The 25,389-nt window shown below is 40.3% G+C and overlaps 1 protein-coding gene across 1 annotated transcript in view; it reads right to left on the reverse strand.

Annotated features, from left to right (window-relative positions):
• Window positions 1–24,297, reverse strand: part of kcnh5a (potassium voltage-gated channel, subfamily H (eag-related), member 5a) — a 123,258-nt gene extending 98,961 nt beyond the window's left edge. The window contains exon 1 of the mRNA XM_064924617.1: window positions 24,225–24,297. Within this exon, the coding sequence (XP_064780689.1) occupies window positions 24,225–24,297 (73 nt within the window). The remainder of the gene's footprint in view (window positions 1–24,224) is intronic.
• Between the last annotated feature and the right edge of the window lie 1,092 nt (window positions 24,298–25,389).

The raw sequence follows: 25,389 nt of genomic DNA on the forward strand, positions 1-25,389 counted from the left end.
CCATTTAACTATTAGTCAAGTTTTGTTGGCTGTGAGTGAGTAAAGTGTAATGTATGCGTGTTTCTGTGTCTGCCTATCTGTCAGTGTCCGTGTGTGTGTGTGTTTGTGTGAGATAAGGCACAAGTAAACTGACTAGCTAGCTTGCTATTATATTAAAGCCACGTGTGTGTGTGTGTGTGTGTGTGTGTATGTACTTGAGTGGGTGAGGGTGTAATTGAGTGAGTGAGTGTGTGCGTGAACACATGAGAGCGAGCAAGAGATGAGGAATGTGTAGCGCATAAAACATTTGCAGTAACTTATGGGACCTGTCTGTCTGTGTTTCTGTGTGTGTATGTTTGTGTGTGTATGCATGCGTGCATGATGGGTGCTTATTTTTGTCCCATTTGTCCTAAAGACAGGTTACATAAATGCATGAAATGACCATCAACACTGAACAAAAATATAAACGCAACATCTAAAGTGTTGGTCCCATGTTTCATGAGCTGGAATAAAAGATCCCAAGTGTACCATATGCACAAAAAGTCTATTTCTCCAAAATGTTGTGCATAGATTTGTTTACATCCCTGTTAGTGAGCATTTCTCCTTTGCCAAGATAACCCTTCCCCTTGACAGGTGTGGCATACCAAAAGCTGATTAATCAGCATGACCATTACACAGTGCACCTTGTGTAATGGCCACTTTAAAATGTGCACATTTGTCACACAACACAATGCCACAGATGTTTTGAGGGAGCGTGCAATTGGCATTCTGACTGAAGAAATGTCCACCATAGCCATTGCCAGATAATTTAATGTTAATTTCTGTACCATTAACTGCCTCCAATGTTGTTTTAGATCATTTGGCAGTATGTCCAACCGGCCTCACGACCTCAGACCATGTGTAACCATACCAGCCCAGGACCTCCTCATCCGGCTTCTTCACCTGCGGGATCGTCTGAGGCGGTGTGGGGGGTGCTGATGAGTATTTCTTTCTGTAATAAAGCCCTTTTGTGGGGAAAAACTCTCATTCTGATTAGATGGGCCTGGCTCCCAAGTGGGTGGACTTGGCTGCCAAGTACACCCATGCCCAGATCAAATCAAATCAAGCTTTATTTATACAGCACATGTCAGACCTGGAATGCAACAAATTGTGCTTCACAGGGAAGAAAACTAATAAAAACAATGAAAATAAAAACTTAAATATTTACTTCACAACAAACATAAGAGGGTAAAAAACAATAACAATATGAACTGAATGACTAAAAAGCACCCTAAGGAAAAGCAAAGGTAAAAATGTATGTTTTAAGATCTCTTAAAAATGTCCACCATTTTGGCTGGGGGCATATTAACTAAACGCTGCCTCTTCATGCCTCTTGGTCCTAGGATTTGGGATAGTTAAAAGGCCAGTGCCATAGGACCTGAGGGACATAGCTTAAAACCATGTCTGACATGTATTGGGGTGCACCATCGTGTATTGATTTAAAAACCAATGAAAGAATCTTACAATGAATTCTAAAACTCACAGGCAGCCAGTGCAGACATTAAAACCAGGGGAAATGTGTGCTCTCCGTCTGGTCTTGGTCAGTACCCCTCCCACAGCATTCTGTATGTTTTGCAGATGACCAATGGCTTTCTTCGGTAGATCAGACAGGAGAGCATTACTGTAGTCAAGCCTGCTTTTAATGAAAACATGGATGAGTCTCTGTATCAGCTTGAGAGAGAAACGGCCGCACCTTGGCACTGTACCTCTGGTGGTAAAAATCTATTTTGGTCCCATTGCTAATGTGGAATTCGAAATTGAGTTGAGAATCTAAAATAACACTTAGGTTTTTTATCTTTATTACCCGTGAATGAAAATGTGCGGCCAGATTCTCGCTCTGTGATTTGGCTCCAACAATAAGTACCTCGGTCTTGCCTTGATTTAGCTGGAGGAAGTTGTGAGCCATCCAAGTATTTAAATCACTAATACAGTCTAATAATTTATCTGTGGAGCTGAAATCCTCTGGATACAAAGAAATATAAAGTTGTGTATCGTCTACGTAGCAGTGAAAATCAATGCTGTGCTTTCTGACAACCCTGCCAAGGGGTAACATACAGTATATAAACCGGACAGTGCCGGACCCAAAATCTAACCTTGTGGAACGCCACATGTGATATGTATTTTCTCTGAGTTATGTTCATCAAGGGTGACAAAAAAAACTCTTTACCGGGTTAAATAAGTCCTAAACCTATTTAGAACTGGACCGGAGGGGCCAACCAACTTCTCCAGGTTAATGTAGCACTTAAATCCAAGAGTACAAGGACAGAGAGCTGTTTGGCATCTGTGTTGGTTCTAAGATTATTTACCACTTTAACTAAGGATGTCTCTGTGCTGTTGTGGGCCCAAAAAACAGATTGTAATTTTTAAAATATACAAAAAAATTCAGCTGTTTTAAAACCAATTTCTCCAGAATTTTGCTTAAGGTTGGAGATGGCCAAAAATATGTAAGAGCTGAAGAATCTAGATTACTTTTCTTCAGAAGGAGTTTCACCATAGCAGTTTTAAGTGCAGTGGTTTACACTTCTTCGGATATGCAATGAAAAAGTATTTTGGTGGGGATAGTATTGAGAAGGCAGGTATCACTTCCCTGAGCATGTCTGTGTCAACCAGGGAACATAAATCCATAGTGCCTTTGTGTGGTAGGCTAGGGCACATATCATCATTCTCATCAGGTCTTACTTGACTGATACCCAGCCTAACATTTGTTATCGTATCTCTGAAATATGCCCAGTCATAAATCCATAGATTAGGGCTTAATGTATTTATTTCAATTGACTGATTATATGAACTGTAACTCAGTAAGATCTTTGAAATTGTTGCATTTTGCATTTATATTCTTGTTCAGTGTATGAAATTTTCCCATACCTTTATATCAAACATGACACATCTACAATACTAGTTAAAAAGTGTGCGTATGTTAAATAATAATCATTTTATAGATGAAAAACATCTAGTGCTCATTGGCAACATCGCAGTTTTGATTCACCTCTGCACGGAAAAGGTCAAAAAGGAGAAAACAAAAAGAAACCAAACAGAGAACATCATAGTTCCTTGATAGCCAGCAAATCTGCAGAGAAACATTCAAGTTCTTACAAGCGTTCATTTTTCTTGAGTAAAACAACTTGATGTTTGTTATTACTGGGGCAGCAACATTATTATAAAGTTCATGAGGTAGTAGGCTGTATCATAAATAGAAATACAAGAGCTGAGAATACATAGTGTGTTTCAGCACATATTAAAAGGCATGTTTTAAATCCATTCTCTTCTGGTTTCAGAATTTCCACAAAAAGTTGACTGCAGTGATAAAGTTCAACAAGGAACATGGTGTGGCTCCAAGGAAGAAGAGGTATCGGGGTCTTCTCGCCAGCAAACGGGTGCTGTCCTACGAGGACATTCAGCGAATCGTCCACTATGTCAACAACTACAGTGGGGCAAAAAAGTATTTGCAAATAAATTCATTAAAAATCCTACAATTTGATTTTTTTTTCTCATTTTGTCTGTCATAATTGAAGTGTACCTATGATGAAAATTACAGGCTTCTCTCATATTTTTAAGTGGGAGAACTTGCACAATTGGTGGCTGACTAAATACTTTTTTGCCTCACTGTACATGCATGTGGGTGCGCGATAATGATGCAGCCAGACACTGTCTGTATAGTTAGAACAAGATGTAATTTATATGTAGCCTCTGTGTGTGTTTTTTTTTTTAACCTTTATTTTACTAGGCAAGTCAGTTAAGAACAAATTCTTATTTTCAATGACGGCCTAGGAACAGTGGGTTTACTGCCTGTTCAGTGGCAGAACGACAGCTCGGGGATTGTCAGCTCGGGGATTCGAACTTGCAACCTTTCGGTTACTAGTCCAACGCTCTAACCACTAGGCTACTCTTCCGCCGTGTGTGTGTGTGTGTGTGTGTGTGTGTGTGTGTGTGTGTGTGTGTGTGTGTGTGTGTGTGTGTGTGTGTGTGTGTGTGTGTGTGTGTGTGTGTGTGTGTGTGTGTGTGTGTGTGTGTGTGTGTGTGTGTGTGTGTGTGTGTGTGTGTGTGTGTGTGTGTGTGTGTGTGTGTGTGTGTGTGTGTGTGTGTGTGTGTGTGTGTGTGTGTGTGTGTGTGTGTGTGTGTGTGTGTGTGTGTGTGTGTGTGTGTGTGTGTGTGTGTGTGTGTGTGTGTGTGTGTGTGTGTGTGTGTGTGTGAGCTTGACTGTGAGAAAAAGAAGAACATGGGCACTCATGTCAATGGATTTCATGTATTGTGTTTGGTATTAAGCAAATAGTTCTTATTAATTATTTGAATAAATGTCTTAAAAGTAACTGCAAACTTTGACTTTGTTTTTCTCCAAAAAGTTTGGTGCCAAATCAGCAGGTAACTTGATATTTGGAGTAGAGAGATGATGTTGGTCTCATTAGAAAGCTAGCATTCTCTTCTTTCCAGCACAGTATAAAACTGTGTATCGGGGTCAAAGTGACTGGTTATGATAGAGCAAGTCACATATACAGTGCATTTGGAAAGTATTCAGACCCCATAACTTTTTCCACATTTTGATGCGTTACAGCCTTTTTCTATAATGTATTAAATTGTTTTTTTCCCCTCATCAATCTACACACTACTCCATAATGACAAAGCAAAACCAGTTTTTTAGAAATTTTGGCAAATTTATTAAAAATAAAAACTGAAATATTATATTTACATAAGTATTCAGATCCTTTACTCAGTACTTAGTTGAAGCATATTTGGCAGCGATTACAGCCTCAAGTCATCTTGGGTATGACGCTACAAGCTTGGCACACCTGTATTTGGAGAGTTTCTCCCATTCTTTTCAGCAGATCCTCTTGAGCTCTCTCAGATTGGATGGGTAGCATTGCTGCACAGATATTTTCAGGTCTCTCCAGAGATGTTCGATCGGGTTTAAGTCCGGGCTCTGGCTGGCTCTCTCAAGGACATTCAGAGACTTGTCCCAAAGCCACTCCAGCATTGTCTTGGCTGTAGTCTTATGGTCGTTGTCCTGTTGGAAGATGAACCTTCACACCAGTCTGAGCTCTCTGGAGAAGGTTTTCATCAAGGATCTCTCTGTACTTTGCTCTGTTCATCTTTTCCTCAACCCTGACTAGTCTTCCAGTTCCTGCCGCTGAAAAACATCCCCACAGCATGATGCTGCCACCACCATGCTTCACCGTAGGAATGTTGCCAGGTTTCCTCAAGACGTGATGCTTGGCATTCAGGAATGCCATCATGCCATCTGACCAGAGAATCTTGCTTCTCATGGTCTGAGAGTCTTTGTTGCCTTTTGGAAAACTCCAAGCCGGCAGTCATGTGCCTTTTACTAAAGAGTGGCTTCCGTCTGGCCACTTTACCATAAAGGCCTGATTGGTGGAGTGCTGGAGGGATGGTTGTCCTTCTGGAAAGTTCACACATCACCACAGAGGAACTCTGGAGCTCTGTCAGAGTGACCATCGGATTCTTGGTCACCTCCCTAAGAAAGGCCCTTCTCCCCCGATTGCGCAGTTTGGCCAGGCGACCAGCTCTAAGGAAGAGTCTTAGTGGTTCCAAACGTCTTCCATTTAAGAATGATGGAGGCCACTATGTTCTTGGGGATCTTCAATGCTTCAAAAATGTTTTGGTACTCTCCCCAGACCTGTGCCTTGACACAATCCTGTCTCGGAGCTCTGGAGACAATTCCTTCGACCTCGTGGCTTGATTTTTGCTCTGACATGCACTATCAACTGTGTGACCTTAAATAGACAGGTGTGTGCCTTTTCCAAATCATGTCCAATCAATTGAATTTACCACAGGTAGACTCCAATCAAGTTGTCAAAACATCAAGGATGATCAATGGAAACAGGATGCACCTGGGCTCAATTTTGTGTCTCATAGCAAAGGGTCTGAATACTTATGTAAAAGGGTATTTCTAAAAACCTATTTTCGCTTGGTCATTATGGGGTATTGTGTGTAAATTGATGAGAAAAAAATATATAAATTGAATAATTTTTAGAATAAGGCTGTAACATAACAAAATGTAGAAAAAGTCAAGGGATCTGAATATTTTCCTAACTGAGGTCTATGCCTAGGTCTATGTCACTTTCCGGGTCAAATTGCAGTTGTACAGTTGTACCCATATTTTTGCCCATGTAACTCAAAAATATAAATATATATTAGCCTCCAGTCAATGTCTCTATACCAGGGGTACATTCTTCTCCTTTACCCTGCAACTCTTTCCTGGGTCCATGGTGTACAAGAGATGTGTTTTCTGTCAATACACCTGGTAAAATAATGGTGAATAAACAACTCTAAGGGGGCCACATAAAATAAAGTTTATTTTCCTGATTTCTCTTTTCTCTGTTTTATTTTTCCTGGTTTGGGATTATTTCTTTCTTTCTCAATATTACAATTATTCATAGAGAAACAACTGAAATAGATGTTCTGAGTCCATGTCAATGCTTAAATCTCATCAGAAGACATGATCATAGTAATAAAAAAAAATACATGTAATTCCCCCTTAATTGCGAATCTAGCAAGAGAGGGATGTGTCAGTCTGGTGTTTTTGCTGTTGCACCTACTGCAGTCAAAACAATCACCACCCAATTGATACAAAAAATAATTATATAGTTCTGCCAGGTAAACCTACTTTGCAGTTAACATTTAATTGAGAAGGTTTTTGGGGAAAATCTTTGTCTACCCACACGATGATTATCATTAACTGGCTACATATAGCATGAGAGATAAACAGGTGCACCAAAACAGACAGAGAGGAGCAATCTGGCTGGAAATTAATTGGCAGATATTGCATTATGTTTGGCTTTTTGGGGGTGGGATAATGTCAATGTTGCTTTGATTGGCTAGTAGTTGGAACATTAAAAAAATGCTCGTACTTTCAGAACTGACTGGCAAGTTACTCACTCAGGTTGACTGTGAGATAATGGTAGCTTGAAAGATGAGAATCTCATCTTTCAGATGGAATTGGGACAGAGTTGTTTTCTTCTTTGTGGTAGAAATATATACAAATGAGGGGGTAACTAGTTGCTTGACAAAGTCCTACACTTTTAGGATAAAAAAAAGTTTTAAAATTACAATGTTTTTGACACCGGTTGGCGCTTCTAGGGTAATTAAAGTTTTAGGGACTCTTTACTTTTTTCTACACAACTTAGCAACTTTTTAGTAACTCTTGTGTCTCTCCCCAGTTGAGAACTGATTCAGCAAAAAACTGTTTCTTCAGGAAAGACCAAAAATAGACAGCTAAACAGGACACAATGGCATAGCACTCTGATGGAATCAGGGCATTTATTCCAAACATTACATACCTATTATGACACAAATCCCCTTTTTTGTGTATTGAGAAAGAGAGAGAGAGTGAAGGAGCAAGCGAGCGAGCGAAGAAACAAGTAAGTGAGAGAGTAACAAAGACAGAAAGAGAGAGGAGGTGGGATGGAGAGAGGAGGACTTGACACAGCTACTAAATGGGGCAGCAGCATCCATCTCCAGCTGAATAAACCTCATTCTCCCACTCTCTCTTGTCTCCTTGCCTTGCTCCCACTCTGTAAATCTGTAAGAGTCCAGGGCTCATTATAGAAGCTGATAGACTGTGGCTAAAGCTTTAGTGGCCTCAGGGGTCAAGGGTCAGAGGAATGGACCGGCCCCAAGGGCTGAGGTGACCCAGATCTTGGCCCGAGATCGGAGCCTTCAGATGTAGCTAATTATGTGCCCACTGTCACTGGTGATAAACCCCCCTCCTCTCACAAAAGAAGAGCAACATCTGATACAGCCAGAGAAGTAACTTAGACTCCACTACAGCCAGGCTAATCGCTGTCATAGTTTGGCAGTTTAGCATTGCACTCTGATGTTGTTCCATAATATGTACAGTAGGGTAGCTTGTGTGTTATAGTTAACATGTCAGTATTCAAATCTCAAGTTCTCGTGCAAAAGTCAGAGGAATTCAAATCACTGTACATTACGCATCAAAGAGCACAAAGTGAAGACTTCAGTGTCAGCATCTACTGCAGTTGACATTGAAACAAATAAGGACCCGTGTGACTTTGCATCAAAACCTAATAAGGGGCGGCAGGGTAGCCTAGTGGTTAGAGCGTTGGACTAGTAACCGAAACGTTGCAAGTTCAAATCCCCGAGCCAACAAGGTACAAATCTGTCGTTCTGCCCCTGAACAGGCAGTTAACCCACTGTTCCTAGGCCGTCATTGAAAATAAGAATTTGTTCTTAACTGACTTGCCTAGTAAAATAAAGGTAAAAAAAATAAATACCTGCATTATGTCAATGTTGAAATGTACAGTGCCGTCAGAAAGTATTCATATCCCTGGACTTGTTGTGTTACAGCTTGATATCAAAATGGATTAAATAAACATTTTCATCACCCAACCTACACACAATACCCCATAATGAAAAAGTGAAAACATGTTTTAAGAAATGTAAGCAAATGTATTGAAAATTAAATACAGAAATATCTCATTTGGTAGCGATTACAGTGTCTTTCTGGGCAAGTCTCTAAGAGCTTTCCACTCCTGGATTGTACAATATTTGCCCATTATTCTTTTCAAAATTATTCAAGCTCTGTCAAGTTGGTTTTTGATCATTGCTTAAGCAACCATTTTCAGGCCTTACCATAGAATTTCAAGCAGATTTAAGTCAAAACTATTTTGGCCATTCCGAAACATTCACTGTCTTGTTCAACAACTCCAGTGTAGATTTGGCCTTGTGTTTTAGATAATTGTCCTGCTGAGAGGTGAATTAATCTCCCAGTGTCTGGTGGAAAGCAGAAAGAACCAGAATTTCCTCTAGGAATGTGGCTGTGGCTAGTTCCATTGCGTATATATTTTTTATTCAGAAAAACTCCCAGTTCTAAACGATTACAAGCATACCCATAACATGATACAGCCACCACTATGCTTGAAAATATGGAGAGTGGTACTCCGTAATGTGTTGAATTAGATTTGCCCCAAACCTGAGGTGCTAAAAAATGCATATTGACGTCACATTCAAGGCTTAACCACGGCAATGTTTTCAGGGTCCTTCTGTCGTTATTACGGGACAAAGACACTCCTTCAGCATGTATGTGGGCTTATGATGTGGCGGTGCTGGCGACAGCTTATCATGAGGGTGATGAATAGGAGGCATATTGCTTTGGATGAAAGATGCAGCACCGTGTTTTCCCGGTGCGTGTGGGAGGCAGGGCTGCAGCTGCTGGGCTGTTATCCAGTTCTCAGAATAAGGGCCCTATTTAATCTAAACTGTAAACTGGGTTGATGGGATAAGTTAAAGATACAATTCATTCAACTCCAAGATGTTTTTTTAATGAACATTCTGTTCCGTGTTTGTCTCCTACTGTCAAGACTGTTTTGTTGAATACACTTATCTAAACAAGTATTTTTGCAGTGCAAGGGATATTTTGCTTTTACCTTTGCGAGAATGTTGAATACCTAACTAGTGAGAAAGCTTCTGCTTTTGACCTGTACAGTATGTCACCATTGATATCACAAAATGTACCACCGCAACCTTTTTAAGAAGGTGGTTTGTTTAGAGAAAAAGACAAGGTTACACTTTACAATAAGGGTTCTATAATCAACATGAGTTAATGGTGTTTGAATAAATACATGGGATACATTTAGCTATTAATACATAAATAAAAAAGATAATTGTTCATATTTGTAAAGGTACTAAATGAGCAGTCATCCAAAAGTGTTAATATGCAATGGGAACAATATAAGTGTCAGAAATACACAATATATCATATTGTTTTGCAAGAATGTGTTTATTTATTAATTCCAGGAATCATTCCAAGAAAACTACTGCAACTTTTGAAATTAGTTTTGAAGCAACTGTCAAAAAATCATTCACTTTGAAGGCAGCGCAGTTAATTAGCAGGGATATCGCCACAATAGAAGTTGAATTGTCAAGGTAGGTAGTTATTACATTAGCTTTGCCGATTCATTTAAACTAATATACGTTTATGTTAGTCAAATACGCTAACATACCTGATAACTACACTGTTAAAAAAAATCTGGCTGTTTTTACAATATTATACAATAAAAACTAATAGTAAAGTACCATATTATTTACAATAAAATGCCATATATGGCAATGCACTCTGGGTGATTGTAGGGGTAAATGGTAAATTATAGCGTAAATACCAAAGAAACTTTGGTTTAACAGTACATTACTGTCACAGCACAGCATTATGGAATTGTCAACTGGAAACTTTCTGAAGTTGCCAGTTGATTTACAAAAGTTAATTATACCGAATATTACATGGTAATGGAAAACTGTGATTTCTACAATGCATTGGCACACTTATCAACAGTAAAGTACTGTGGAGTATATTGCAGCATACTGTCAATTATGGTGCATTGTGGAAAAATGTGGGAGGGAAAGAATTGCTGTATTTTGAATGGTGTACAGTATTTTTGGAGCGCAAAAAAACATTTTACCACTAGTGGGTGCATGGTATTGTTGTTTCTGGCTCATTAACATATTTTGAGGTGTGCTTTGTAAGAGGCTACATTTGTTGCACCCGTTAGTGAGAGTGCTGTGCCAATTTAACTGATGTGGTGGTGGTAGTAATAGTTCCCCGACAATTGAATGTATTTCGGGGACAGGTTGGAGTGGCAGCAAGTCTCAAATGGTTTTGCCCGGTAGTCACTGCCACAGGCCTAAACTACGACTCGATGCTAGATGTACTCAAGCTTTTCTGAAATTAGCAAGCAGTTTCGCTTCACATTCCAGCTCAGGCTTCATCCGTGTTACGAAGGTAGATATTGATCGTGCGCCCACATTACTATTCAAATATAGGTTGTAATATTTTCATTAATTCCCCCAGTAGGCTAGTTCAATTTTGGTTTCATGTATAGTTATGAAAATAACAACTTGCTATTTAGAGCATTTCCCCCAAATACACATCTTGTTTTTGGCTTCAAAGACAATAACAATTGTAGCCTATAATAAATGTGCATTGTCATGCAGTGGCATAATGATAGGCCTAAATTGAGAAAATGTCAATCATTAATGATTACTTAGTACAAAATAAAGAAAAACCCTTGAATGAGTAGGTGTGTACAAACTTTTAATTGGTACTGTATATGCCAGTATGCTTCCAGGGCACATTTTAATTACCTAAATGGGCTATGTAGTGGGTATACACTAGAAATATGAGCTGATTTACTGATACATATTCAAAGGCAACTGTAATATTCATGAGGCAGGAGGTAAAGTGCCACCACGGCAGACAGTTTGGTTGTCGTGCCTGCATGGTTTAGGTAAACAACAAATGGAAGAGTCAGCTCTTTGTGAAACAAAACAACCTTAAAATGAAGAGACATCCGCCTAGAACATAAACAATTTAGTACCCGATTTACCGTTTTTGGTCTTCTACCACACACTGTTGTTTTCTCTATTCTATCTCCAATGTTTTTTTTTGATCGGTCCAATAAATACATATATCTCCCAGTTTCCTGATTCCTCCTATTCCTCTCTGTCTTTCCCTCATATGTCATTTTCCACCTTTCTTCTAGTCTATCCCCATCTCTGTCTCTTTTTTGTCCGATTGAATTCACTGTTGGCGGAAACTGCATTCACGGTAAACGCTGCATATGTTGGCTCAACCAGAAATTACCTTCAACTTTCTATCACGCAATATGTTACGCTTCAGCGACACAGATTGAATAGGGCCCTTAGCCCTTGCCCCCTATTTTTCAGCACACCCCTTCTACTTATTGTAATGCACCAGTCCATGCTGCATGCGGAGTATGGCTCCTAGCTATAGCGAGTAGTCTTATGTAAGACCTATGAAAAAGGAGCTGCTCTCTTCTGGATGGGGAGAGATGGACAGTTGTGCAAAACAAGAGGCCTACACTCGACCCCACACGGGACACTTACACCAGATACAAAACCCCATCAGTCAATGGCCCCAGGTCTAAGGAGTTGGGATTTGACGGGGGTGAACAGCACTCATTCAGCACTGAAGTTATTTAATATATGCAGTGAAAAAGAGAAACTGTTTCTACCCCTCTATTTTCATATATATATATATTATATATTTTTTTTTACCCCCTTAAGAGATTGTCTCATCTGAGAAAAATGGCTTACACCTGTAGTGGAGGTGCATGGCTGAAGTATATTTGCATGATGAGTGCCCTAAAGTGAAACATGAAATTACAAGCTTTAGATCACAGTGCAATATACCATCAATATACAGTTGCGTGGACAACCTGGATGGTTGGTTGCACAGAATTAGGAGAGGATTCGATCTGATTTTAAGTTGTAGTCGGCTGTCAATGAAAGCAGAATTTGGCAAATGTTTATTTGCTGAGGCAGAAATGTAATAAGCTGTTATAGCACATGTATATGCATGCTAAAACAGCATGGTTATACCCAATCCTACAAAACTAGGTTAGGATAAACAACATTCAAATGTGAAGATGGCGCTGAAGTGGAGAGCTGCCATTTTACGGGCTCCGGACCAATTCTGTTATTTTATGTTATTTTTTACACTGATCTGAACTTTTCTTTTACATAATATTTCCGTCGTCATTTCCGATGACCAAAAACAGTTTCTGGACATCAGAATAGCGATCACTAACCTCAATTTGGATGAAGATTTCTACTTCAACAAGTTGGCAGCTGTGGATGTACTCCTCATTGCAGACCAGGCCCTAATCCCCGTGCCTCAAAAGAGGAATAGATTGCGCAAGAGAGGCAAACGAGCGGGTGCATTGTCGAGACTACATCATCGAGAAAATAAACCGCCTCTACCCTCTGTTCTTTTGGTGAACGTACAATCACTAGAAAACAAACTGGACGAGCTCCGTTCGAGACCATCCCATCAACGGCAACTGAATAACTGTAATATCCTATGTTTCTTGAAGTCATGGCTGAACAAGGACTTGACTAATATACACTACCGGTCAAAGGTTTTAGAACACCTACTCATTTAATTTTACTATTTTCTACATTGTAGAATATAGTGAAGATATCAAAACGATTAAATAACACATATGGAATCATGTAGTAACCAAAAAAAGTGTTAAACAACTCAAATATATTTTACATTTGAGACTCTTCAAATAGCCACCTTTTGCATTGATGACAGCTTTGCACACTCTTGGCATTCTCTCAACCAGCTTCATGAGGTAGTCACCTGGAAGGCATTTCAAATAACAGGTGTGCCTTCTTAAAAGTTCATTTGGGAATGCATTTCCTTCTTATTAATGCATTTGAGTCAATCAGTTGTGTTGTGACAAAGTGTGTGTGGGGGAGGAGGGGGGTATAAGGAAGACATGGCCAAGGCCAAGAACAGCTCAAATAAGAAAATAGAAACGACGGTCCATCATTACTTTAAGACATGAAGGCCAGTCAATACGGAAAAGTTCAAGAAAGTTTCTTCAAGTGCAGTCGCAAAAACCATCAAGCGCTATGATGAAACTGGCTCTCATGAGGACCGCCACAGGAAAGGAACAACCAAAGTTACCTCTACAGCAGAGAATAAGTTTATTAGATTTACCAGCCTCAGAAAATGCAGCCCAAATAAATGCTCCAGAGTTCAAGTAACAGACGCATCTCAACATTAAAAGTTATTCATTGGATGGTGTATCAATACACCCAGTCACTACAAGGATACAGGCGTCCTTCCTAACTCAGTTGCCAGAGAGGAAGTTGCCAGAGAGGAAGGAAACTCCTCAAAGATTTCGCCATGAGGCCAATGGTGACTTTAAAACAATTACAGAGTTTAATGGCTGTGATAGTTTTATTCTGAGGATGGATCAACAAAATTGCAGTTACTCCACAATACTTACCTAATTGACAGAGTGAAAAGAAGGAAGCCTGTACAGAATACAAGTATTTCAAAACATGCATTCTGTTTGCAACATGGCACTAAAGTAATACTTTTTTTAAAATGTGGCAAAGCAATTAACTTTTTGTCCTGAATGCATAGTGTTACATTTGGGTCAAATCTAATACAACACATTAATGAGCACCACTCTCCATATTTTCAAGCATAGTGGTGGCTGCATCATGTTATGGGTATGCTTGCAATCGTTAAGGACTGGGGAGTTTTTCAGGGTAAAAAAGAAACAGCATGGAACTAGCCACAGGCAAAATCCTAGAGGAAAACCTGGTTCAGTTTGCTTTCCACCAGACACTGGGAGATTAATTCACCGTTCAGCAGGACAATAGCCTAAAACACAAGGCCAAATCTTCACTGGAGTTGCATACCAAGAAGACATGGAATGTTACTGAGTTGCCCAGTTACAGTTTTGACTTAAATCAACTTGAAAATCTATGGCTAGATCTGAAAATGGTTGTCTAGCAATGATCAACAACCAATTTGACCATTGAAAGGTGATGAGGATGAGCACTGAAGGACAGACAGGTCAATTCACAATCCCACTCTGGAGTCCTGAATCGTGAACACCAACATAGAATGGAGAGGCCATCGACTGGGTTCACGAAACTAGCTTGGCAATTTTCTTTAACCAAATGTACTGGGGGAAGAGGGTTGAAAGGGCACCAAGATGCTCCATTTTACGACCATCAATATGTACAGTACAACCAAAGTGGCATTGCTCTGGTTTTCAGACTGTAGTTGAGACTGTAGTTGAGAGCAAGAGAGAGCAAGGGAGAGAGACAAATGAACACCCACTAACATGTTAAGATGGCCATACATTACACGATTTTAAACTGAGATTTTGCAATGATTTGGGATCCACGGTAAATTTCTGAAATCGCAGGAAAATTGTGTAGTCGTAGGTTGCGTAATATGAGCAGGTGAGAGACGTGTAATTATGGGCATCTTAGGTCCCGATAATTTTTCTGACACAACATACATTTCCGGTAGTATGTTGTATAGTGATGGGTAATGATGACACTTCTTAAAGCCACTGGTGCCACGCCCAGCAGGAAAGGGAGGGGTCTAGAGCCAGGTTGCAATGTAACGTGAGCACACCGGTCACAGATTTCAGGATGACAACATTATGCAGACATTTTGCATAATGTGAGTCCTGCCAAGATGTCAAGATTATTGTTGTTGTCTAATGTATGCCTAGCTTTACTATTGAAGGAGGGTATGTCAAGCTCTTCCCTGGTGGATACAGATAGGCTAGCTGTCATTTAAATGTGTAAATAGTAAGACTGACATAAATAGCCCGTACAGCTGCTGTTTAGTGTTTATATATATTTTTTATTGTAACAAAACAGATTTGAGAGGCAAATTTAATTTGTGTGTGTTAAACAATTATTTTTTGAACAGTTACTGTTTGAGTAGGCTACACTCTCAGAGAAAAAGGGCTATTCATTTTTCCCCAGTAGGGGAACTCTCTTTGCGCTGTGGATAACCTTTAATATTGGTTATTTGTATAGCGTAACCATCCACAGACGGTTCCATTAGGAACAAAAACTTTTTTTCATTTAACTGTAAAAAAAAAATAATCCTGGCTACTGGTTGCATTAAATGGTAGATATACAAGTTACTGTATTTTTTGGGCTGTATTTTCTGGGCAGTGTTATTACTGTGAAGTACTGTGTGCTGCGGTGTTCTGATTACTTGGAACTCCTCTTGGTTGCCAGCGGCCTGAATTTCCTTCTACACTATCAGGTCTGTGGGTATGATAGAGATTGTTAAAAGATTAGAGATAGATTCCTCTTGTCATTTGTCCCACTGTGGGAATCCTTTTGAGTGCAATGTAGAACCCTTTGATTTGTCCCTATAGAGGAACCATGGAACCATTGAGTTCCATTTAGAACCCTTTCATGAGGAACCCTCGTCCCTGTAGGCAAAACCTTTAGGGTGCTTCCTAGTACCCTCTCATGAAGAACCCTCTGGTTCCAGGTAGAACCAATGAGAAAGGATGTTGAGTGGGTTCTTCATTTGTCCATGTCAAACCATTTTGGGTGCTAGGTACAACCCTCTACACTTTTGGCAATTTCTGTTAAATGTGGTGTAAAAAAATAATCATACTGTGTCATTCTTTTGATGCATTTGGGCACTTTACTGTGTCAATCACAATGCATTTGGGCACTTTACTGTGTCAATCACAATGCATTTGGGAACCGTCTGGTAAATTATGTCTGCATGCCTCACTTGCAATTACAGTTATGATTATAGGATAATGCACTTTTCCTGTAATTTGACAGTAAGTTACCATCTACTGAGCTGCAGTGAAAACACAGTAAAAACGTATATTGTATTTTTTACAGCAAAGCTATATATTTTACAGTTTAATTAAGGTGTTGTTGTAAAATGACAGCATGCTACAGTATTCTGATTAAAATACATTCTTGCAAATTATATATATTTTGTGTATTTTAAACGCAACTCAGTATCCAGTCAGTTATTGTAATTTTACAACATTAATGCACTTCATATCCCCAAAGCATTTATGCACACTTCAAGTCAAGTGTCCCTTAGCACTGCTATTTTTTTTTACATTGGTGTCACCAAATAATCAGACAATTATTGACCAAATCTGTGGCCAATCTTTGTCATGCCTACAGTTTGAGGCATAGCAGGAACATTTCAGGTTGCTCTGAAAACAAAAGGTTGTGAGTTCAAATCCCAGTTGAGTCCCAAGTGTGCTCACAGTGCATACTTTTACATTATTTTACTGTATTAGTTATCCTACAAAGTTACATTAACTTACTGAGTTGCAGTTTAAAAGTATGATATTTACCGCATTTTAAGTATACTGTCATCAGAATACAGCAGCATACTGTCATTTTACAGCAATAATACATTCAAGTTGTCAAACATTTACTTTATTCTTACTGCAACTGTAAGCAAAGTGCAGAACTGTACCGTTGAAGTCGGAAGTTTACATACACCTTGGCCAAAAACATTTACAGTTTTACAATTCCTGACATTTAATCATTGTAAAAATTCCCTGTCTTAGGTCAGTTAGGATCACCACTTTATTTTAAGAATGTGAAATGTCAGAATAATAGTAGAGAGAATTATATATTTCAGCTTTTATTTCTTTCATCACATTCCCAGTGGGTCAGAAGTTTACATACACTCAATTAGTATTTTGCATTTAAAATTGTTTAACTTGCATCAAACATTTCGGGTAGTCTTCCACAAGCTTCCCACAATAAGTTGGGTGAATTTTGGCCCATTCTTCCAGACAGAGCTGGTGTAACAGAGTCAGGTTTGTAAGCCTCATTGCTCGCACTCGCTTTTTCAGTTCTGCCCACAAATATTCTATGGGATTGAGCTCAGGGCTTTGTGATGGCCACTCCAATACCTTGACTTTGTTGTCCTTAAGTCATTTTGCCACAACTTTGGAAGTATGCTTGGGGTCATTGTCCATTTGGAAGACCCATTTGCAACCAAGCTTGAACTTCCTGACTGATGTCTTGAGATGTTGCTTCAATATATCCACTTAATTTTCCTACCTCATGATGATCTATTTTGTGAAGTGCACCAGTCCCTCCTGCAGCAAATCACCCTCACAACATGATGCTGCCACCTGCGTACTTCACGGTTGGGATGGTGTTCTTCGACTTGCAAGCCTCCCCCTTTTCCTCCTAACATAACGATGGTCATTATGGCCAAAAAGTTCTATTTTTGTTTCATCAAACCAGAGGACATTTCTCCAAAAAGTACGATCTTTGTCCCCATGTGCAGTTGCAAACCGGAGTCTGGCTTTTTTATGGCAGTTTTGGAGCAGTGGCCTCTTCCTTGCTGAGCGGCCTTTCAGGTTATGTTGTTAAAGGACTCGTTTTACTGTGGATATAGACACTTTTGTACCTGTTACCTCCGGCATCTTTTCAAGGTCCATTGCTGTTGTTCTGGGATTGATTTTCACTTTTCGCACAAAAGTACGGTCATCTCTAGGAGACAGAACGCGTCTCCATCCTGAGCGGTATGACGGCTGCATAGTCCCATGGTGTTTATACTTGTGTACTATTGTTTATACAGATGAATGTGGTACCATCAGGCATTTGGAAATTGCTCCCAAGGATGAACCAGACTTGTGGAGGTCTACAATTTTTTTTCTGAGGTCTTGGCTGATTTCTTTTGATTTTCTCATGATGTCAAGCAAAGAGGCGCTGATTTTGAAGGTAGACCTTGAAATACAGCCACAGGTACACCTCCAATTGACTCAAATTATGTCAATTAGCCTATCAGAAGCCTCTAAAGCCATGAGATAATTTCCTGAAATTTTCCAAGCTGTTTAAAGGCACAGTCAACTTTGTGTATGTAAACTTCTGACCCACTGGAATTGTGATACAGTGAATTATAAGTGTGTCATGCACAAAGTAGATGTCCTACCCGACTTGCCAAAATTATAGTTTGTTAACAAGAAATTTGGTTGAAAAGTGAGTTTTAATGACTCAAACCTAAGTGTATGTAAACTTCTGACTTTAACTGTATTCTTGGCTATCGTGTTGCATGGTATACCGAAACATCTGTACTTTTTCAATACTAGACTATTCAAAACGTTTCGGTAGTAGAATTTTGTTTGCTTTCGTTACATCTGTCAAATGTGTCTCACGGATCAAGTCTGTCTATCAGCACAGACAATGTCCCCCTTATATTTTGAGCGAGAGCGTCGTGGCTGCTCCACTTATAGCCAGTGGGTAATAACAAGCCATCTGCTTTAGTTTTCGAGATGATCGCTATCTCTCGAGGGAGGAGATGGTTTTTCCATATTGTGTGTATTTATTTATTCTGAACACATTTCCATTTGTTGTAAATTCTTCCAAACATTCTCTAAATACTTACTTCTATGTTCGCTAGCTGTACAGGCAAATGCCGCCGAGTACTTGAGGTAGTAGACAGCTGGTGACAGCTCAAAAGAGATCTCCATCTGACAAACTTCTATCAGGTAAAGTAATTTGGGGGTTTTGTAATCTAAATACACTGCTCAAAAAAATAAAGGGAACACATAAAACAATACAATGTAACTCCAAGTCAATCACACTTCTGTGAAATCAAACTGTCCACTTAGGAAGCAACACTGATTGACAATAAATTTCACATGCTGTTGTGCAAATGGAATAGACAACAGGTGGAAATTATAGGCAATTAGCAAGACACCCCCAATAAAGGAGTGGTTCTGCAGGTGATAACCACAGACCACTTCTCAGTTGCTATGCTTCCTGGCTGATGTTTTGCTCGCTTTTGAATGCTGGCGGTGCTTTCACTCTAGTGGTAGCATGAGATGGAGTCTACAACCCACACAAGTGGCGCAGGTAGTGCAGCTCATCCAGGATGGGACATCAATGCGAGCTGTGGCAAGAAGGTTTGCTCTGTCTGTCAGAGTAGTGTCCAGAGCATGGAGGCGCTACCAGGAGACAGGCCAGTACATCAGGAGACGTGGAGGAGGCCGTAGGAGGGCAACAACCCAGCAGCAGGACCGCTACCTCCGCCTTTGTGCAAGGAGGAGCAGGAGGAGCACTGCCAGAGCCCTACAAAATGACCTCCAGCAGGCCACAAATGTGCATGTGTCTGCTCAAACGGTCAGAAACAGACTCCATGAGGGTGGTATGAGGACCCGACATCCACAGGTGGGGGTTGTGCTTACAGCCCAACACCGTGCAGGACGTTCGGCATTTGCCAGAGAACACCAAGATTGGCAAATACGCCACTGGCGCCCTGTGCTCTTCAGATGAAAGCAGGTTCACACTGAGCACATGTGACAGACGTGACAGAGTCTGGACACCCCGTGGAGAACCTTCTGCTGCCTGCAACATCCTCCAGCATGACCGGTTTGGCGGTGGGTCAGTCATGGTGTGGGGTGGCATTTCTTTGGGGGGCCACACAGCCCTCCATGTGCTCGCCAGAGGTAGCCTGACTGCCATTAGGTACCGAGATGAGATCCTCAGACCTCTTGTGAGACCATATGCTGGTGCGGTTGGCCCTGGGGTCCTCCTAATGCAAGACAATGCTAGACCTCATGTGGCTGGAGTGTGTCAGCAGTTCCTGCAAGAGGAAGGCATTGATGCTATGGACTGGCCCGCCCGTTCCCCAGACCTGAATCCAATTGAGCACATCTAGGACATCATGTCTCGCTCCATCCACCAACGCCACATTGCAGATAGAAGCCGGCCCATTGGCTGCCTTCATCACGAGGGGAAAATTATTTAAGGTGCCAATGCATTTTACAGTAATCATAAGAATATGTATTTGTCATATACAATAAAAATCAGCTCCTCCCTCGATATAGATCAATCAACTTCACTGGTTTTGGCATAGGCCCACCACCTATTAGCCTGCACCAGGAGTCTGGGCTGCATACTAGCTTCCCACTCTCGCTGCAAAGAAGTTGGCACAATTGAATAATGCGACACGGCATGTAGAAATGTTGAAACTGAATTACTGTTCGCAAAACAATGTTCCCACAGACTAGGACACTTTACAATGCAAGAAGAAGCATTCAGCTTTGTAGGCTAACTTTCTTTGCTAGCTTACATCTGAAACTAACATCAATTCACTACCCTGGTACTCTGTTTGAGATTATATGCAAACCATAACAGAAAAAAAACAGTGATTTCAAAGCTGATTGCCACCAAAACTTTTTTCATTCACTTAATCGGTCTCACACGTCTTTCAAAGATGATCTATTGCCTCAGCAAACTGACTGTGTGTGTGACTTGAGCTCAGGTGGGCCACCCCCTCTTAAAGAGACAGCGCACACTTTTATAAAATAAGCTACTTCTATGCAAATGTTGTTGATCAGTACAAACAAATAAGTTCCAAATGGAAGGGAAACAAATCATTTTTGAACTGTAGCCCCACGAAATCAACCAAAACAAGCTCAATAACTCAATCGATGAACACACTCCTATTGAAAAATGTCCTGTGAATAGGCCTAGGCTACAGATATTTACCATGCAAATAAATGATTGCCATTGTTGTTATGTAGTTAGATTGTTTTTACCAAAGTCAAATTGACTGTACGATTGTATAATTTATTCATAAATGCATACTGTACATGGCCACCATTTTTTTTTTACGCAAAATATTTCAAATGAAATCATATTTCACTCAAAAATGCCCAAATATTGGTTTGTTTCTCTGTCTGGATCAAGTGCCATTCTGTGACTTTGGCTAATATGCCCTATTTTTCAGTAATGGTATTGTTTTGGTATAATTTAGTATTGAGTATTGTGATGATATCAAGTATCGTAATACTAAACTAGGGCTGCATTCCGCACATTTTTACTTTTTGGAACGTTTAATAGAATGCAATGATGCTGTGCTGAATGACTGGCCCTATAAACCTCTTGTTTTAAGCCACACCTCGCCACACCCACCAAATGAGAGCAAACGTATCTCACTATTTTCAAGAACGTTTTGGGGAACGTCTTGGCATTCAGTACAAACTGTTTGGAAACTTAGCAAATGTTGAAGCGAACTCAACACACCACTGGTATAAGTATCGAAGTCAAAATTCTGGTATCGTGACAGCACTACTTGGCAATAATGCTGCGTTCACAACTGGGAACTCTGAAAAATACGAGGTCAAATCATGTCATTGATCTTCAAGTCGGAAACTCGTAGCTCTAGAAAGAGGCCCAAGTTCAATCAGAGATGGTTCCCAGTTGTTTTGAATATACCAAAATCAGAAGTCAGAGATTTCCAAGTTCCCAGTTCCTAGTTGTTTTGAACGAGACATAAATCTGTGGCCACAGACCTGGTGGTGTAGCAGGAAATTCAGGTCATTAGCAAACTAAGAGGTTGTGAGTTCTAATCCCAAGTGAGGTACAGTATAGTCCCAAGTAATCAGCAGCATACTGGCTTTTTACAGCAATAACACCTTAATTCAGCTGTAAGAATACAGTAATTTGTAGTTCTTTACTGTACTTTCACTGCAGCCACTAGCCTGTAGGGTAGCGTAGAATTACTGGAACTTTTTAACAGTGTAGCATTTCATGGCATAAAAGGTTCTTCACAACCATCACAGCAGCAGGCTAAAAAAGAACCCTTCCTGATATGCAAGTCAACTTTTGGTGAAAATGTTTCAACATATAACCCTCACCCCTGACAAAGAACTCCTCAATTGCCTTTTTCTCTGAGTGTAGCCTAGTTACAAATACACTATATATATACAAAAGTATGTGGACACCCTTTTAAATGAGTTAATTCGGCTGTTCAGCCACACGTTGCTGACAGGTGTATAAAATCGAGCACACAGCCATGCAATCTCCATAGACAAACATTGGCAGTATAATGGCCTTAGTGAAGATCTCAGTGACTTTCAACGTGGCACTGTCACACGATGCCACCTTTCCAACAAGTCAGTTTGTCAAATTTCTGCCCTGCAAGAGCTGCCTCGGTCAATGGTAAGTGCTGTTATTGTGAAGTGGAAACGTCTAGGAGCAACAACAGCTCAGCCCAGAAGTGGTTGGGAACACAAGCTCACAGAACGGGACCACTTAGTGCTAAAGCGCATAACGCGTAAAAATTGTCTGTCCTTGGTTGCAACACTCACTACCGTTTTCCAAACTGCCTCTGGAAGCAACGTCAGCACAAGAACTGTTCGTCGGGGGCTTCATGAAATGGGTTTCCATGGCAGAGCAGCTGCACACAAGCCTATGATCCCCATGCGCAATGCCAAGTGTCGGCTGGAGTAGTGTAAAGCTCGCCGCCACTGGACTCTGGAGCAGTGGAAACGCGTTCTCCAGAGTGATGAATCATGCTTCACCATCTGGCAGTCCAATGGACGAATCTGGGTTTGGCGGATGCCAGGAGAATGCTACCTGCCCCAATGCATAGTACCAACTAAAGTTTGGTGGAGGCGGAATAATGGTCCGGGGCTGTTTTTCATGGTTCGGGCTAGGCCCTTTAGTTCCTATAAAGGGACCTCGTAATGCTACAACATACAATGACAATCTAGATGATTCTGTGCTTATAACTTTGTGGCAACAGTTTAGGGAAGGCTATTCTGTTTCAGCATGACAATGCCCCTGTGCACAAAGTGAGGTCCATACAGAAATGGTTTGTCGAGATCAGTGTGGAAGAACTTGACTGGCCTGCACAGAGCCCTGACCACAACCCCATCGAACACCTTTTGGGATGAATAGCCCAACCTCATTAATTCTCTTGTGGCTGAATGGAAGCAAGTCCCTGCAGCAATGACTTTGTAATGAGATGTTCGATGAGCAGGTGTCCACATGCTTTTGGTCATGTAGTGTAGCGCCTCTTCAATTGACTCATTCACTTCTCAGGTGGTAGCCTGGCTCTAAAACATTAGGATAGGCTGGTAGTAATAATAATTCCACATCAAACCAACCGGCTATATTATGACTAAAACGCATTGAAATAACTCACCTTACTGTGCATATTGTAGCATGCAATGTGCATATGTTTTTCAAATTAAAGTTGCATATAGTCAGTCTAGAAAACATAGCTTTAGCCTAGGCTACTGTGAAGTTATATTGCCTCCTATCCCAAAAGCTGTTGATGTTACATTCATAATAATGAATGTAGCTTATTAAAGTATGCCTTATTAACTCATATTAGCCTTTAAATAACTACCATTAATTATCAAAGCAACAAACTTTGGGGCTTCGTTATAAATAAAAGCAGAAATGATGTCTTCTCCGAATATTTGCCCCATTTACAGTCATGGAAATTATATGGACAATTCGTTTAAGTAAGGCATTTTAGGACACAACCAGATTCTGGCAATAATCATATCGGGGAGCACACATATTAATGTCAATCGGGCTATCCCAAAACATTCAACGCGCAATGCGAAGATCCCTGAGAAAACCTTACTCTATGCACAGGCTTGTTTAAAAAAAGTGTATAATGTGATAAACAAATACAATTTTGCCTACGCATAAACTTGGCACTTATAGCCTATAGGCTACATCAATAAATTGTATGCATCGCTAAAAGCGCAGTAAGTTATTATTAAGTGGCACATGATCGTCTTCTGTATAGGCCTATCTATAAACTGCCAACAGAGGGTGTCTTGGAGTTTTTAAATAAACCACCGTGGCTCTGCTATTCACAGACCTTGCTTATCTACAAAAAAAATACAGTATCAGGTTTGCAACCACAGGCTATTGCATCTGCTTATTCGCCGACAAATAATAATAATTATGCCTAATTGCCCTGAAATTAATGCCCAGCATCATTCATTCAGAAAATTGGGTTTGACATCATTCGTGAAATTCAACAGATTTGGTAATTGTAGGCTAATCTACACTTGTTTCTACATGCATTTGAACCATTTAATGCTACTGACAGAGGGAACTCTTACCACTTGAGCGCCGGACAATGTTCTCCAAAAAAGTGTTCTGAGGTGCCACCAAACCTCTTTTTCCCCCGTGCATTCTGTGGTCAGGAGGTGTCGTTCGGGGCTTCAAGCTTTATGAAAGCTGGTCGCAAAAATGAAATAGTCTAGATAAGTAAGAGTCTGTGGGATGAAGAAGCTCATGGTAACAACGCACCGAGGCTGGTTTGATGTAGATTCTTTATCACAGAGCTAAAGCAGCTCCGCAGGCTACGAGCTTGTCCTGGTGCGCCTGCGCTCTTGATGTTTCACCGCAAACCCGATGGCATTGAATCTCAGATGGTCAATGCAATAATCTCAAGCAACGGCATGAGTTTTAGATCCAAACTTGTTAGAATATTTTGCCGATATTTTCAACCCATCTGGAAGTAAACTATAGCTCAATGGGTTCTTTAACGTATTCTCCCTCTTTTTGCAATTCAAGCAACACTGTCCATTTTATTGCATGAGATTACATTGACCAACAAATAGGCTGGCTACTCTTAGAAAATAAAGACGCTAAATAGAACCACGTAGAGTTGTTCGGTTTTTCCCCTTAGGGGAACCCTTTTTGGTGCTGGATAAAACCCTTTTCAGAGAGGTCTATTTAGGGTTCTTCATAGAATCCCTCCTCACCTGGATGTATAGGTCTTAATTGAAAGTACAAATCTGAACCAACAGACACCCTCCGTGGAATGAGTTTGACACGCCTGACCTAAATCATCTAAACTGGAACAACTATCTCAGTAACGTGTGCAATAAATCCAACTACTAACAGATAGGATAAGTATTAGAATTATAAATGTATGTTATTTATCTTCGTGTAGCATAATCAAACAATCAATGTACATGCAAAAACACAGATATTGAAACAAACAATTCTGAAAATCAACCAGCAATAGAGCACGCTGGGAAATACGATAATGATGGGATTGTTTTTAAATGTTTTACAATCCCTCCAGGATTTTGCGGGATTTTCTGTGATATTTGCAGGCAAAAGATCTTGATTTTGCTACAGCAATTCTGCCATTATGCATTGCAAATGCAATGATTTTATCCAATTTGTCTCGAAAATGCGCTGATGAGGGAAAGTTTGTTGACGTGTGGCTTGATTGAACCATATCAAAATCAAATCAAATCAAATGTATTTGTA

The sequence above is a fragment of the Oncorhynchus masou genome, chromosome 19 (genome assembly GCF_036934945.1).
Source record: "Oncorhynchus masou masou isolate Uvic2021 chromosome 19, UVic_Omas_1.1, whole genome shotgun sequence".
Taxonomy (NCBI): domain Eukaryota; kingdom Metazoa; phylum Chordata; class Actinopteri; order Salmoniformes; family Salmonidae; genus Oncorhynchus; species Oncorhynchus masou.